The sequence below is a fragment of the Mustela nivalis genome (genome assembly GCF_964662115.1).
Source record: "Mustela nivalis genome assembly, chromosome: 10".
In the NCBI taxonomy this organism is placed as follows: domain Eukaryota; kingdom Metazoa; phylum Chordata; class Mammalia; order Carnivora; family Mustelidae; genus Mustela; species Mustela nivalis.
In genome coordinates, this window is record NC_139029.1 from 40,382,878 (window position 1) to 40,400,588 (window position 17,711).

General features: G+C 38.3%; 1 protein-coding gene and 1 pseudogene across 2 annotated transcripts in view; one reads left to right on the plus strand and one right to left on the minus strand.

Annotated features, from left to right (window-relative positions):
* Positions 1-17,711, plus strand: part of ZYG11B (zyg-11 family member B, cell cycle regulator) — a 102,866-nt gene that overhangs the window by 20,004 nt on the left and 65,151 nt on the right. The window contains exon 2 of the mRNA XM_082688436.1: positions 5,751-5,916. Within this exon, the coding sequence (XP_082544562.1) occupies positions 5,751-5,916 (166 nt within the window). The remainder of the gene's footprint in view (positions 1-5,750; positions 5,917-17,711) is intronic.
* On the minus strand, positions 7,101-8,925 carry LOC309843140 (dnaJ homolog subfamily A member 1 pseudogene; annotated as a pseudogene). The gene has a single exon. The product of its transcript is annotated as a dnaJ homolog subfamily A member 1 pseudogene (transcript).

The following is a 17,711-nucleotide window of genomic DNA, read 5'->3' on the forward strand; positions in this document are numbered from 1 at the left end:
TTATTTCCTTTGAAATTTTTCTAATGTGTCCTTGCTACATCTAGCTGCAGAGGAACCTGGGATATGTAGTCTTTATTACAGGTGGTTGTGTGTTCAGATAATAAAAGACTTTATTAATGTAGAAAAAGAGAACAAGTAATAGGGTTGGGCTTCCAAGTAGTCTATGTCACACTGGGTCAGCCATTTAACTTTTATGAAGGCCATTTCCTTATTTATAAAATAATGTGTTTGTTACTCACTTTACTCAGTTATTATAATGTCAAATATGTGAATGTGAAAGCGCTTTGTAAACTGTAAAATAATATGTAAATATTTTAATAATGTTTTTTGATTATAGAAATCTGTGCTGCATAGAAAGTTTGATTTTTTTTTTTTTCGGAGAAGAAACTGATAGCATATGACCAAAAGTTAACTTTAATATTTTGATTTATTTATTTCTAGTCTTATATTTATTTACAGTTTTATCAATTACTTTTCTTACGTAAGCTCCATGCCCAACATTGGGCCTGAACTTACGACCCTGAGATAAAGAGTCACATGCTCTACCAACTGAGCCCGTCAGGCGCCCCTATAAATATTTTTTATGACAACTTAATTGAGACATAATTCATATGCCATGTAGTTCACCCATTTAAAATGTGTCCCAATTCAGTGGTTTTTTAATATATTCATAGAGTTGTCTAACTGTAACCACAATGAATTTTAGAACATTTTCATCACCCCAAAAAGAAGCCCTGTAACCATTAGCATTTACTTCCCATTTTCCTTCCAACTCCTCCTCCTCTCAGCCCTGGCATCCAGTATTCTACTTTCAGTCTCTATAGATTTGCCTATTTTGGATATTTTATATAAATGGAATCATACAATATATGATCTTTTGTCACTGCCTTTTTTCACTTAGCATACTATTTTTTTAAGTTATATATATTTATTGGGGCACCTAGCTGGCTCAATCAGCTAAGCATCTGCCTTCGGCTCTGGACATTCCCAGGGTCCTGGGATGGAGCCCTACATCAGGCTCCCTGCTCAGCTAGAAGCTTGCTTCTCCCTGTCCCTCTGCTGTACCCCCTGCTTGTGCTCTCTCAGTCTCATGCATGCACTCTCCCTTTCTCTCTCTCTCTCTCAAAATAAATAAATAAAATCTTTAAAAAGTTGTTTATTTATTTTAAGTAATCTCTATATCCAACATGGAGCTTCAACTCATGTCCAAGAGTTGCATGCTCTTCTCTATGAGCCTGCTAGGTGCCCCACTTAGCATACTATTTTCGGGGTCCATCCATGCTGTGTGACATATCAGGATTCCTTTTTTTGCTAAATAAATAGTATTCCATTATGTACATAAGCCATATTTTATTTATCCATTCATCAGTTGGTGGATATTTGTGGTGTTTCTACCTTTTAACTATTATGAATAATGCTTCTATAAACATTTCATGTACAAGTTTTCCATTTCTCTTGGGTAAATATCCAGGGGTCAAATTACTAGGTTATATGGTAATTGGTAGACTTTTCCCCAAAGTGTCTGCATCATTTAATATTCCTACCAGCAATGTATGAGAGTTGCAGTTTCTGTACATCTTCACCAACACTTAGTGACTCCCTGCTTTTAACCACCCTAATGGATGTGAGGTGTTATTTCATTATGATTTTGATTTGCGTTTCCCTGGTCATTAATGATTTTGAGCATTTTTTCTTCTTTCTTCTTTTTTTTTTTTTAAGACTTTATTTATTTATTTGACAGACAGAGATCACAAGTTAGGCAGAGAGGAAGGCAGAGAGAGCGGGGGAAGCAGGCTCCCTGCTGAGCAGGAAGCCTAATGTGGGGCTCAATGTGGGCCTCGATTCCAGGACCATGGGATCATGACCTGAGCAGAAGGCAGAGACTTTAACCCACTGAGCCACCCAGGAGCCTCGAGCATATTTTCATTTGATTTTTTTTTCCTTTTTCATTTGATTTTTGGTCATTTGTATTTCTTTGGAGAAATGTCTATTCAGACCTTTGCCTGTTTTTTTTTTTTTTTTTTTTTTTTAAGATTTTATTTTTTAATTTGACAGACAGAGATCACAAGCAGGCGGAGAGAGAGGAAGGGAAACAGGCTCCCTGCTGAGCAGAGAGCCCGATTCGGGATCATGACCTGAGCCAAAGGCAGAGGCTTTAACTCACTGAGCTACCTGGGCACCCCACCTTTGCCTGTCTTTAATTGAGTTGGCTTTTTATTGTTGAGTCCTAAGAGTTACCTATATATATATTTTTTTGTTTTAAAATTCAAGTTTTTTTCCTTTTTAATTTAAATTCAATTAGCCAACTTATAGTACATCATTAGTTTCAGATGTAGTGTTCAATAACTTACCAGTTGCATATACATCCAGAGCTCACGACATTATGTGCCCTCATTAATTCCCCTCACCAAGTTACCCCATCCTCACATCTAGTTACTTTTATATTCTAGATTCAAATCTCTTCTTAGATATATGATTTGCAAATAGTTTCTCCCATTCTGTGGTCTTTCTTTTCATTGTCTTGATGATGATCTTTGAAGGACAAAAATTTCTCTTTTTTTAAGATTTTATTTGAGAGTGAGAAAGAGAGCATGTGCTTGCATGAGCTGGGGGAGGGACAGAGGGAAAAGCAGACTCCCCACCGAGCAGGGAGACCAATGTGGGGCTCCATCCCAGGATCATGGGATCATGGCCTAAGCTGAAGGTGGATGCTTAACCAACTGAGCCAGCCAGGTGCCTCCCAAATTTTCTTATTTTGATGAGGTTCAACTTATGTTCTACTTTTCTTTAGTTGTTTGTTCTTTTGGTGCTATATCTAAGAAACTGTTTACTAACACAAAACCAAAATTTATACCTGTGTTTTCTTCCAAGAGCTTTATAATTTTAGCTCTTACATTTATGGTCTTGATCCATCTTTAGTTAATTTTTGTATATGACATGAGGTAGAACACTGTCTTCATCCTTTTGCATGTCCAGTTCATCCTTTTGCATGTCCAGCACCATTTGTTTAAAAACCTATTCTTTTGCCCATTGAATTGTGCAGGTATCCTTGTCAAAAATATTGACCATAGGAAAAAAAAAACATTGATCATAAATATTACAGTTTACTTTTGGATTCACAGTTCTGTTTCATTTATATATATATATTCTTATGCCAGTACCACAGTGTTTTGGTTACTATAGCTTTGTAGTGAGTTTTAAAATTGACAAGTGTGAGTCCTCCAGATTGGTTTTTTTTCTCAGTATTATTTCAGTTATTCTAGGTCCATTGTATTTCCATATGAATTTTAGGATGAGCTTGTTAATTTCTGTGAAAAAGTAAGTTGGACTTTGATAAGGATTGTATTGAAACTATAGAACAATTAATATTAAATCTTCTGATCTATGAATATTGATGTTTTTCTATTTGAGTTGGCTTTAATTTTTTATTTTATACTTTTTTCCTAAAATTTATTTCTAAATATGTTACTCTCTTTGATGTTATTATAAATGGAATTGTTTTCTTATTTTCACTTTCAGATTGTTCAGTATAATTGTATAGATATAATTGATATGATGTATTGTAAATAAAGTAGAACTTATATCCTACAGCCTTGCTGAACTTTTTTTCTTTTTAATGTTCTAGTAATTTTTCATCGTTGTCAATTCCTTGGCATTTTTTTTTTAAGATTTTATTTATTTATTTGAGAGAGAGAGTGAACGACCGGGAGTGAGAAAGAGAGCAGGAGCAGAGGGGCAGAGGGAGAGAGAGAGAAGCAGGCTCCCCACTGAGCAGGGAGTATGACATGGGGCTCAATCCTGAGAACCCTGGGACCATGACCTGAACTGAAGGCAGAAGCTTAATCTACTGAGCCACCCAGGTGCCCCTATATTTTTGAAATGTAATGTTTAATAGCTCCCATTAAAATGTCGCATGTATAGTATAATGTAGCTAAGAGTTGTGCTCCTGAGTCAGTTTTTAATTTGACACTATACTTTATCACTGACTATGCAGAATGCTGAGAAAGATGTTACTTTTCTGAGCCAGTTTTCAATTAAAACTTTAAAGATGGGAATGCCTAGGTGGCTCAATTGGTTGGGCGTCTGCCTTTGGCTCAGGTCATGGTCTGAGAGAAAGGCATGGCCCGAGAGTCCTGTGATCAAGGCCCCACATCGGGCTCCCAGCTTGGCAGTGAGTGTGCTTCTCCTCCCAGTTCCCCTGCTTGTGCTCTCTCTCTAATCAGATTAAAAAACAAAAACAAAAAACCAAAAACCCCACAAAACTTTAGAAATGAAGATAATGTTTGACTACTTTTATTTATTTTTTTTAAGATTTTTTTTTATTTATTTGTCAGAGAGTGAGAGTGAGCACAAGCAGACAGAGTGGAAGGCAGAGGCAGAGGGAGAAGCAGGCTCCCTGTGGAGCAAGGAGCCCGATGTGGGACTCGATCCCAGGACACCGGGATCATGACCTGAGCCGAAGGCAGCTGCCTAACCAACTGAGCCACCCAGGTGTCCCTGTTTGACTACTTTTAAAAATGGATGAAGGGGGGTGCCTGGGTGGCTCAGTGGGTTAACCCTCTGCCTTCTGCTCAGGTCATGATCTTAGGGTCCTGGGATTGAGCCCCACGTCGGGCTCTCTGTCGGTGGGGAGCCTACTTCGCTTTCCCCCTCTGCCTGCCTCTCTGCCTATTTGTGATTTCTCCCTCTCTCTGTTAAATAAATAAATAAAATCTTTTAAAAAATTACTAAAAAAAATAAAAATAAAATGGGATGAAGGAATAAGTGAAATAATGGATAATTCATATATGATACTCAGCACAGTCATAAAAGCATCTAATGGATGATAGCTACTATAATTAAATTTTAATTATATTGTACTACTGGGGACATTTACAGTGTTTATTTCTATAGTTAAAACCCTTACACTTGGGGCGCCTGGGTGGCTCAGTGGGTTAAGCCGCTGCCTTCGGCTCAGGTCATGATCTCTGGGTCCTGGGATCGAGTCCCGCATCGGGCTCTCTGCTCAGTAAGGAGCCTGCTTCCTCCTCTCTCTCTCTGCCTGCCTCTCTGCCTACTTGAGATCTCTCTCTGTCAAATAAATAAATAAAATATTTAAAAAAACAAAAACCCTCACACTTAAATCTTTGTGCTTATTTGATTAGTTCTTTATTCCTCAGACTGGAATAACAGGGTTAACCTTTTTCTGTTTTGAGGATGTTAACACCTATAGCAAATTCTTTTACCCAAATAAATTAATCATATTTGAATTACCAGATTGGGATGGGGATTTTGTGGGATATCAAGTTTGAGAGTAAATTTGGTCTAGATTTTAGAAGGACTCAGGCATCAGTCTAACAATCTAAGAATTTTATTTTTTGTCTTCAGGCCCTTGGAAATTTGTGGAAGAGTTGACCAGAGGATGGTCATGGATAGTAATTTAGGAAGATTAATCTGCTATACCTTGAGGTCTTCCCCAACCATCCTTGTCTGATTAGGACACCCTGCTTGTACTTACGTACTACTCGATATGTCTTCTAATATAATATATAATATATTTTATGTAAATATTTGTTTAAACGTTTCTCTTCTGCCTCTTGAGAACATGGGTTACCTATTGTAGTCCCAGCACGTAACACAGTATCTAACGTATGGTAGACACTGAGTAAAAATACTTCTTGAATGAGTTCATGAAAGTTTTGTTTTCTATTTTTCTGGAAACTAATTTGTTGGCTTTTGTCTTCCCTTTATGTTTTTTCCTGGGCTCCAAGGAGGAGGCATCTCCCTATTCCTTACTTGATATCTGCTTGAATTTCCTGACTACTCATCTTGAGAAGTTCTGTTCAGCAAGACAAGATGGAACATTGTGTCTGCAGGAACCTGGAGTATTCCCACAGGAGGTGGCTGATCGACTGCTTCAGACTATGGCTTTTCATGGTAAAAAATACACAGAGGAAATAAGAATTATGTGCTGTTAATTGGCATTGGATTTTGAGTGCTGCTGTGGCATTTAATTATTTTCTTAGAAAAAGCCAGATGAGTCTGATTCCAGGAAAAGGAATTCATTTATTTTTTCCTTTCCTGCCACTTACTATGTAATTTGGAATAAGCATTTTACTTTTCTAATCTAGAAAAGTTGCTTCCTCTTCTCTTTTCTTTCTTTCTTTCTTTCTTTCTTTCTTTCTTTCTTTCTTTCTTTCTTTCTTTCTTTCCTTCCTTCCTTCCTTCCTTCCTTCCTTCCTTCCTTCTTCTTTTTCTGCTTTTCCCATGGCAAAATAACTTTTTTTTAAAAAAGATTTTATTTGTGGAGCGCCTGGGTGGCTCAGTGGGTTAAGCCTCTGCCTTCGGCTCAGGTCATGATCTCACGGTCCTGGGATCAAGCCCCACATCAGGCTCTCTGCTCAGCAGGGAGCCTACTCCTCCCCGGCCCCCGCCCCCCGCTTGCTCTCTCTGTCAAATAAATAAAATCTTAAAAAAAAAAAAAATAAAAAGATTTTATTTATTTATTTGACAGAGAGAAATCACAAGTAGGCAGAGAGGCAGGCGGGGGGCGGGGTGGGGAACAATCTCCCCGCTGAGCAGAGAGCCTGATGTGGGGCTCGGTCCCAGGACCCTGAGATCATGACCTGAGCCGAAGGCAGAGGCTTTAACCCACTGAGCAACCCAGGTGCCCCCAAAATAACTTATCTTTCAAAATATCCCTTTAGGGGTGCCTGGGTGGCTCAGTGGATTAAGCCGCTGCCTTCGGCTCGGGTCACGATCCCAGTGTCCTGGGATCGAGCCCCGCATCGGGCTCTCTGCTCAGCAGGGAGCCTGCTTCCTCCTCTCTCTCTCTGCCTGCCTCTCTGCCTACTTGTGATCTCTCTCTCTGTCAAATAAAATAAATAAAATCTTTAAAAAAAACAAAAAACAAAAAACAAAATATCCCTTTAGAAGTTTGCTGGTGTAAAGTACCTTACGTCTTCATTTGGCAGTGGGAAAAATAAAGACAGAAAAATGAGTTTCTGCTTTTGACCTTTGAATTGGGAAAGCATAGCTAATTTAGTACTTCTGTTTTCAAAAACGAATTTTGAAAATAAGTTGGGAGAGTCTTATCTGTGGTATTCTGTTTATGTAGAGGATTTTTGTTATTTCTGATTAAGTTTTTTTTTTTTTTTTGCTTTGTAATCAGTATATTAAGGAGACATTCATACATTCCAATTGCTTAATTCTGATAACCAGATTTAAGCTTGTGAACATGACTTTTTAAACATACAATTAAAGCTATTCATCATAATTTGCTATACTACCAACATTAAATTACAGTTACTTTGGAGAGTTATTTAAAGTAAGCCTGTAACATACCTTAAATAAAAAAAAAAAAAAAAACCTTCCTATCTCATAAATGCAAACTTCTCCACATAAATGTCTCTTCACTGTAAGTTACCCTGCTCCCAAAGCCACTACTCTGAAGCTTATCATGGTCCAAAGAGAAGGCAAAAAAGTATAACCAGGGCTGATACATATATACGTATATATATATTTAAAAAAAGGGGAAGAAAAAGATGGCACAGAAGGGAATGCAATTCTACAAGTGCAAGCCCTCAAGCAGCAGCAAATGACAAACCCCTTCTTTAAAGAGGTATCCTTTTTATCACTGATACCACAGGCCAAAATACATAGCATGCCATCTTCAAGTAACAGTTGAGGCAATAGATGCAGAGGCATCACAATGAATCCCACTTAACATAACTATAGACCAACACTTCTCTACAAATTCTTTGTCTGATTGCCAATTAAATACAAGTTTTAACTTCATAGCTTAACAATTAAGGGTCATACACTGAAGTCAATACATACACCCAGCATTTCAGTCTGAGCTGTTTCATATACAGAGAACTGAAATTAATTACAAGGTATGACCTAACAAATGCTAGGGGAGATTTTTTTTGAAAGCAGTTTTTACAAATATTAAACTTATCTTCCACACTGAAGTCATCATACATACAGGGCAAAGTTGGAGCTTTTATATTTGAGTTTATTCTTCATTTAACTTGTCACTACTATAGTTGAATATTAAAACAAAAACAATAGCAAGTAGTGAGCTATGATTATAGTCCTTCACTCATTCACTACTGCACATAAAATGCCAGCAGTGTTATTCACTGGCCCCATTACGAGGTCTGACACTGAACACCACCCCTGGGATGATGTTCATCATTCTCTTGTGCTTCCCCATTGTAATGGCGCCGTCTTTCCTGATTTGGATCAAAGTCTACCAGTTCTACCTGGTCCATTTCATCAGTCTCTTCTACTTCCTTTCTCTCAGGTAGGAGTTTTTCCAGCAAAGAGAGTTTATCAGGAGAAAGAAAGCCATTCTCAGGAAAATTTACCTTCAGTTGGATGATGAGGCGACCCTTCTTATATGGCCTACAATAAATTGGCATGCCTTCATTTAGCACACACTTGATATCTCCATGCTTGACAATTTGACCTGGATGAGAGGTGATGACAGTGGTTTGGTTGTCAAGAGTAGATATAGGCTTTTGAAAACCGCACAGTGCTTCAACCAGCTGTATGTCCATACACATGAAAAGGTCTTCTCCTCGTTGAGTAAAAACAGCATGGTCCTTCTGATCTAAAACAATGATAATATCTCCTGGTTCCAGTCCTGGTTCTTGGTCTCTCTCACCATGGAATGTTATCTTCTGGCTATCTTTCATGCCTTTGTCAATATGAACTTCTAGAATCTTCTTCTCTCAAACTATCTTCCTTCCATTGCAGCTTTTACATCTATCTTTAGGACTGATCTGTTCCCCATGACCCTGGCACTCCATGCACACAGATTGAATTTGCTGAACTATTCCAGGTCCTATCTGATGAATTCTTATTTGCATTCCAGTACCTCGGCAATTGGGACAACACTCAACTGCTCCTTTCTTACCACCTCGGCCTTCACATTTATCGCAAATCGCATTCTTTTGCAGCGCTAGTTATCTTTTTTTTTTTTTTTAAAGATTTTATTTATTTATTTGACAGAGAGAGATTACAAGTAGGCAGAGAGGCAGGCAGAGAGAGAGAGGAGGAAGCAGGCTCCCTGCTGAGCAGAGAGCCCGATGTGGGACTTGATCCCAGTACCCTGAGATCATGACCTGAGCCGAAAGCAGCGGCTTAACCCACTGAGCCACCCAGGCGTCCCCAGAGCTAGTTATCTTGTTGAACCATTATATAAATCTTCTAAGGTTACTGAGAGCTGATGCAGAACATTTTTACCTCTCCTTTCTCTCTGCATTCTTCCTCCTCCTCCAAAAAACATATCAAAGATGTCCATGGGGGAGCCAAAACCACCACCAGCTCCACCTTCTTTAATTGCCTGTTCACCTCCTTTGTCATATAATTCCCTTTTCTTTGCATCAGAGAGTACTTCATAAGCTGAGAAATCTGTTTAAACTTCTCTCCTTCATTTGGATTCTTATCAGGGTGGTACTTCAAAGCCAGTTTCCTATAGGCCTTTTTCAGTTCTTCTTGGGTGGCATTGGGTTTGACCCCCCAAACATCATAATAAGTGGTTTCTTTCACCATTTTCTACAGCCGGTGAGAGGGCCGAGGCCGATGTGGGGGAGCGGGAAGGAGCGCGTTGCTGGGCGCAGCTCGGGTAGCCGCCGCTCCTCCACGTCTCACCGAGCGTTCTGGAAAGTTCCGCCTATTTCTGATTAAGTTTTAAGTTGAAATAGATAATGCCATTTTTAATTTCGGTTTATAAACTCTTTTCAAGGAGAAAATATAATTTGCCCAAAACTATAAAATAGAATAACAATGTGGCAATAATAATTACTATCATTTACCTATTACCTGTTTCGTGCTAGGAATTTTGTTTTCCTTGAATTTTCTCTAAAACCTTATAAAATAACCACTATTAAAAAAGGATAACTTTGGGTGCCTGGGTGGCTCAGTGGGTTAAAGCCTCTGCCTTTGGCTCAGGTCATGGTCCCAGGGTCCTGGGATAGAGCCCTACATTGGGCTCTCTGCTCAGCGGGGATCTCTCTGCCTGCCTCTCTGCCTACTTGTGATCTCTGTCTGTCAAATAAATAAATAAAATCTTAAAAAAATATATAACTTTTATAATCCCATTTATATACAGATAAGAAAACTGATTCAGAAAAGTAACTTATTAGAGGTCATAATGCTAGTAAATGGTAGAGTCCTAGTTCAGATCGAAGTCTGATTCCAAATCTGTGCTGTTTTCATTGCCACACAATCTTCCTACAACTACATTAGAGATATTCCTGTTCTATATGTCAGAGAATACTGTACACTTTGCTTTGGCTTTATATGTATCAAGTATGAATCCAGATAATGTATTCCAAGGAGGGGTGGGAAATCTGTGCTGTTTTCACTGCCACACAATCTTCCTACAACCTCATTAGAGATATTCCTGTTCTATATGCCAGAGAATACTGTACACTTTGCTTTGGCTTTATATATATCAAGTATGAATCCAGATAATGTATTCCAAGGAGGGGTGGGAGAAATAATGGTATAATTGAGGCATTTTAGAATAATTTTAGAAAGAAGATGTTTGAACTCCTTGGTTTTCACTGAGTTGCTCAAGTCTGTAGTCTCTTTGAATTCAGCCTGCCAAAGGAACTGGGATGATACCAGTAGATACTATATATGGTAAAGTTAAAGGTTCCTTACAACGCTGCACAACAATTTAAAAGATTATGTCAGTGCTTTCTTTCTTTTTGGTCTCAATTTAATGACTATGCTTAACATATTCAATTTAAATATATATACATATAACTAATCTTGTAAATCAAAGGAATAAATGTTAAGTAGAGTCATAATTTGCCAGAAACTTTTTGAAATATAACTACTGATAGCTAATATTAGCAGCTAACATTTATTGAATACTTGTTATTGTATACTAGCTCTGTGGCAAATGCTTTATATGGGTAAAATAATGGAAGCAGTTTTCAAATAAGTGTAACTAAATAATTACCCCCAGAGTAGTATCATCAGAATGTGTTTTCTACCTCTTCTTTTCAAGCTGCCTTCATATGAGAGAAGGTATATATATATATATATATATATATACACACACACACAAACACACACACATATATATATATATATATATATGAAGCTGCCTTCAGATCAGAGAAATAACTTAATGTCCTCATTTGTGTTACCTCAATGTTATTTCTGGCCTCATTCACCAGAAAGTGTTCTGAATTAATCTCTTTGCAAAGGAAACAAGAGTAGATAGTACTAACCTAAAACTAACATAATATTGTATGTCAACTATATTTCAGTAGTAAAAATAAAAATTGAAGAAGCAATCTGTGGAAAAAAAAACCTTACAGTATTTCCAGGCTGTGTTGTATATTATACAACAAGCTTGATATTCAACTTATGAATTTGTCAGATGTAGATTAAGATAGGTAATAATTAAAATATTAAAAATTGAAAAACAAAGAGTGGATACTACTGACAATACGCAAAAGAACATAATGCCAATTTTGTCACAATTTTTAAAAGTTTCATCAGTTTTTCTGTATCTGAACATTTTAATAAAAAATGGAAAAAAGTTCTATGAATACTTTTAGAATTTATAATATTTTTTCTAATAGCATAATGATTTTAGAAAATCTTAACTTATTTACATTCAGATTTTTCTATTTGCCCAATTCAAAAGAAAAATGATATTGGTAGTAGTTTTTATTAAAATAAGCCTGATGTTAAAGATTTTACTTACTGGGATCTTTGATTCCTTTGTCATAATCGTTGCTTATTCTGTGTCATGATGCTAAAAGTTTTCTAGGAAATGTGTGTTTAAGAACCAGGAATCAGAATATTTGCCATCTAATGCTTCTGTGTTATATTATGACCTAATCTAAATTTTTATACCTTGACATGGTCAACCATATCTGTTTTGGGATTAAATTGAAAAGAATAATGCCTTTTGGGGGGGGTGGAGAGTAATACCTTTTGAAACATTATGGATTGCATCCTTGAATAGTCACCTAGACTTCCTAGGTGACTGAGGGCTTATATTCCCTGAATAGTACCCCACTTCCCTGGAGGTTACATTGCTGGTCACCTCAACTCTTTATAGCCTAAAACAGAAAGAAAGAAAAGAATGCTTTGGGGCAAAATCCTTGCATTTAGGCTTCTGTACTTCAGTCCTTGAAAGAAGCCCTTTGAGGTCCCTGGGTGGCTCAGTTGGTTAAATGTCTGCCTTCTGCTCAGGTCATGATCCCAGGGTGCTGGGATTGAGCCCCACATCTGGCTACTTGCTCAGCAGGGAGTCTCCCTCTCCCTCTATCCCCTGTTCATACTCTGTCTCTGTCTTTTTCTCTCTCAAGTAAATTTAAAAAATGAAGAAGAAGCCCTTGAGGAACCCTCATTTAGAGCATATTCTTAAATGGAGTACTGAGATGGCAGAGTAGGAGGATCCTAAGCTTACCTCCTCGCACAGACACATCTAGGTAACACCCACATCAGTGCAGATAACCTACAGCATATTCTTAAATGTACATGGTCTTAATTACCATAACAAATTAGGAATTAATAATCTGAAAGGAACAACTAACAACCCAAGTGGATAGCATGACAGTAAAGGGAGATTTGTCTTAAATACATTGTAGCAAGTACAGTTATTTGGTCATGGAAAAAATATTGGTGATTCTTCAGTATGTTTATATTTGAAAGAAGGGGAAGATATTCTAGAAAGATTTCCTTCAGATATAGTAATGGCATTTGTGTAGTGCTTTCAGTTTACAGAATGATTTTTATATGTATTGTCTTATTTAATCTTCAGCAGGGAAATATAATTATTCAATACTTAACATAGTGCCAAGCATACAACAGATGAAGAATCTTATCTTTTATAGATAGTCTTCCTTTCTCAGATAAGGAATCTTAGACTTGTGGAATAATTTGTCTAGTGTCAAGGATGCCTGGGTGGCTCAGTTGGTTGAGCAGCTGCCTTCAGCTCGGGTCATGATCCCGGCGTCCTGGGATTGAGTCCCACATCAGGCTCCTTGCTCGGCGGGGAGCCTGCTTCTCCCTCTGCCTCTGCCTGCCATTCTGTCTGCCTGTGCTTGTTCTCTCTCCCCCCCTCTCTCTCTGATAAATAAATAAAATCTTAAAAAAAAAAAAGCAAATGAATGTTGGAACCAGGATTTAAACATAGGATTGATTTCTAAGATCTCATGCTCTTTTAAAAATTCTTTGCTCTTTTAATTCTATTACTCTTAAATGTAGAGACTTAAATTTAGTTTTTAGAAAAATTTACTTAATGTTGGGACTCCTGGGTGGCTCAGTTGGTTAAGCAGCTGCCTTCGGCTGGGGTCATGATCCCAGCGTCCTGGGATCGAGTCCCACATGGGCTCCCTGCTCAGCAGGGAGCCTGCTTCTCCCTCTGCCTCTGCCTGCCACTCTGTCTGCCTGTGCTCACTCACTCTGACAAATAAATAAATAAAATCTTTAAGAAGAAAAAAAAAAAAGAAAGAAAAATTTACTTAATGTAGATTATTGACCCACAGGGGCCAGGAGTAACCTGTTTTGCTACATATATGTATATGATATCAAAATTTGAGAGCAAAACCATTGTTTTGTTTTTTAGTTCTAAGATTTCCATTTGGTGGTGGTGGTAGTGGTGGTTCTTCTTTTTTAAAGATTTTCTTTATTTATTTGAGAGAGAGAGAGAGCATGAGTGGTTGTGGGGGAGGGGCAGAGGGCAAGGGACAGGCCGACTCACTGTTGAGCAGGGAACCCAACACAGGTCTCAAATCCCAGGACCCCAAGATCATGACTTGAGCTGAAGGCAGACACTTAACTGACTGAGCCACCCAGGCGCCCCATTTGGTTCTTTATATTTTCTGTTTCTTTGCTTTGGCTTTCTATTATTTCTTTTTGAGCATGTTTATAATTGCTCACATGCATTTTTATGATGGCTTCTTTAAAATCTGTCAAATTTAACATTTGTATTATCTCAGTGTTGACATCTATAGATTTTCTTTTTTTTATTTTGAGATCTTTTGGTCCTTGGTATGATGAATGATTTTTTATTGAAATCTGGACATTTAGTGTATTAGGAGACTTTTCTGTTTTAGTTTGTATTTCTGACACTACTCCAGCAGGGGAAGGTAGAGGCACTGCTTTGTTATTGCCAGATTGGGGTAAATGTTCTGGTTTCCATGTGACTTCTGTTGACACCCAAGATATGGGGCTTCTCATTACTGTTTTGCAGGGAATGGCATTTTGTTCCCCACTAGGATTCTACTGGTACCTCCCTAGCTGAGAGGAGTGTGAGTACTTTATTTCTCTTCCCAGTTGGCCTCCACTGACACCATGTTGGGGTGGTGGCCTCATTACTGTTGGGCAGTAGTGAAAGTCTTGACTCTTCTTCAGGCCTTTTTTGAGATCACCCCAGCAGGGAGGGGAGGAGCACCTCATTACTGCCAAATGAATGTGAAAGTACAGGCTCCCCACATAATATCCATCACCATCACTGGGGAAAGAGTGGTTCTTACCACCTAACATGGATGAAAGTCCTGGTTCCCTACTCAGCCTTTTCTAACACCTCCCTGTGGAGAGATTGGAACAACTAGTTACAGCTAGCAAGGGTAAAAGTCTAAGATCCCCTTGTGGCATATGCTGGTGTTGGGGGTGCTGGGACCACAGTCTTTTCTGTGGTGTTTGGCTGAAGGAAAGTAGTTCTTTTCTGAAAGTTTCTGTCTTGTTAAACTGCTTTCTTCCTGGTTCTTTAGCTAGAATGAGAAGATTATTTTGGAGCCTTTTGCGGGGGGGTGGTGCTCTGTCAGCATTTCTGGGTTACCAATTTCTTCAACTTTAAGTCTGAGATATATGGAGCAAGAAAAAAATTCAGGAACCTCACCATACCATTTTTTGGGTCCCAAGGTCCCTAGCTGCTCTGCTTTTCTTCTGTTTATCTTTCAGTGTTACCTACCCTATCTTCTACCTGCCTCATTTCTTGCCTCTCCCCACTTGCATGCTTAAATCTCTGGGATTACACCAGGTTCTCAGTCATATCTTGGTTTTTACCAGTGTTCTTCCTCTCTTTATCAGGGAAACATCTTATAGCTCTACCTGTTTCTTACACTCAAGCAATGTAGAACTACTTGCCATTTTCTAATTAGGTGTTGTGCTTTTCCATGTCTGAGGCCTTTTGGGGGACATTTTAAAAATTGAGATAAAATTGACATACAATATATTAGTTTCAGGTGTACAACATAATCGATTTGATATATGTATGCGCTAAAGCTTTATTTAGTCTTCCTTTAATACCCTTCACCTTCTTTCTCCCTCCTTGAATTTTTCCTTCATCTTTGAAGGACTTACTCAAAGATTACCTCTTCTGTTGAATCTTTCTAGGTCTTCGGGAATGATGGGTTGCTTCCTTTTCTTTGTTTCCATGGTACTTTGTACTTGACTCTGATATACCATAGATCTCATTTTGTTACATTAACACTTTCACTCCATGGAATTGTGAATTCTTTGAGTATAGGGGCATAGCTTAATATTCTTTGTATACACATTTGGTAGTGTTTGACATATAGTGATTGTTTAATAACTGCTCAGTGGCTGGAACCTTACTATGAAATTTACACCCCTGAAATAGAATTCCTGTAGTTTAAAACACTATCTCTAGAACTGCACTGCCTAAGAGAAATAAAACATGAGCCGCAACTGTGAGGCACATATGTAATTTAATAATTTTATTTTTTAATTTTATTTATTTGACAGAGAGAGAGGGAGAGAGAACACAAGCAGGGGGAGTAGGTGAGGGAGAAGCAGGCCCCCCACTGAGCAGGGAGCCCGACACAGGGCTCAATCCCAGGACCCAGGGATCATGATCTGAGCTGAAGGCAGAGCTGAGCTGAGTCACCCAGGCACCCCCACGTAGATAATTTTAAATTTACTAGTGGCCACATTTTAAAAGTAGAAAAAGGTGAAACTAATTCATAATTTTATTAAGCCAGTACATCCAAAATACCATTTTAACATGTAGTCAATATGAAAGTTATTAATGAGATATATATATATATATATATATATATATATTTTAAGATTTCATTTATTTATTTGACAGAGAGAAATCACAAGTAGATGGGGAGGCAGGCAGAGAGAGAGAGAGGGAAGCAGGCTCTCTGCCGAGCAGAGAGCCCGATGCGGGACCCGATCCCAGGACCCTGAGATCATGACCTGAGCCGAAGGCAGCGGCTTAAACCACTGAGCCACCCAGGCACCCATATATATATATATATATATATTTTTTTTAACTAAATCTTCAAGGTCTGATGTATATTTTACACTTACAGCAAATCTCAGTTTGGGCTGTCTGCATTTCAAGTGCTCAATAGCTGTGTGTAGCTGGTGGCTACTGGTTTGGACAGTATAGTTCTAGAATAATGGAGTTCTTCATATGTAGTCATTTTTGTCCACTGTGACAGGTAAAGGTTTTTCTTGATTTTAACTTTTTAACCATAAATAAGTCTGCAAAATCCACTGGAAAGCAGTGTTCCCTTTAAAAAAATACTTTAGTTCTGGGGCGCCTGGGTGGCTCAGTAGGTTAAGACTCTGCCTTCGGCTTGGGTCATGATCCCAGGGTCCTGGGATCGAGCCCCGAATCATGCTCTCTGCTCAGCGGGGAGCCTGCTTCCTCTTCTCTCTCTGCCTGCCTCTCTGCCTACTTGTGATCTCTCTCTCTGTCAAATAAATAAATAAAATCTTAAAAAAAAAGAAAGCCTACAGAATGTTTTTTAAATAATTAAAAAATTAAAAAATACTTTAGTTCTAATACAGAGGTGACCCTTAGCTGTATCTTTAGCCCAAGCTGTATAAATCTGTTTAGTATGAGTCTGCTGAAGTGCCACTTAGAGTTCTTCCCTTGACTCCAGGCTATTTATTTACCTGGTCCCAACTATACACTCACCCTGGACTGTTCTTAGGATATCTTTTATTGGCATGCCTGTTACTTTCACAAGAAATGTTGTTTAATTGATAGGTGATATGGTTGAGATTGATGTGGTTCCAAGACATCATATACTTCTGGCACTGTTAGTTGCTAGTCAGGTAGATCTCTAAGGGACTTTAAGAGGTTCCTGTATCCACTTTATTTGAATTTAATCTGACAGAAAGTTGACTATAACCTAGGTCCTCTTTTTTTTTTTTTTTTAAGATTTTATTTTGTATTTATTTGGCAGAGAGAGAGGAAATATAAGCAGGGGGAGTGGGAGAGGGAGAAGCAGGCTTCCTGCTGAGCAAGAAGCTGGACGCGGGGCTCTGTCCCAGGACCCCGGGATCATGACCTGAGCCAAAGGCAGACTCTTAAGGGCTGAGCCACCCAGGTGCCCCTAACCTCTAGATCCTTTTAATAAGATTTCAGATCTAGCCAGTGATCTGAATAATTTGCAGATATGCATGTGCTAAATATGTGTGTATATATATATATATACACACACACACATACACATATATTACACCTTTTTATTCATTCAAAGATCATATATATATTATGTATGTATGTTTGTGTGTATAATAATGTATTATAGTGAAATTGAAGCATAGACTAGTAATGGTAACATTAATTGGTAACAATTAATTCCCCAGATTCAGTAGCTTAACATAAAGTTTGTTTTACCTCACCCATGGTACATAAATGCTGCAAATCCGTGGAGGGTTGTTCTCCATGGTCACTCTTGGATCCAAGCTGATGGAGGCTC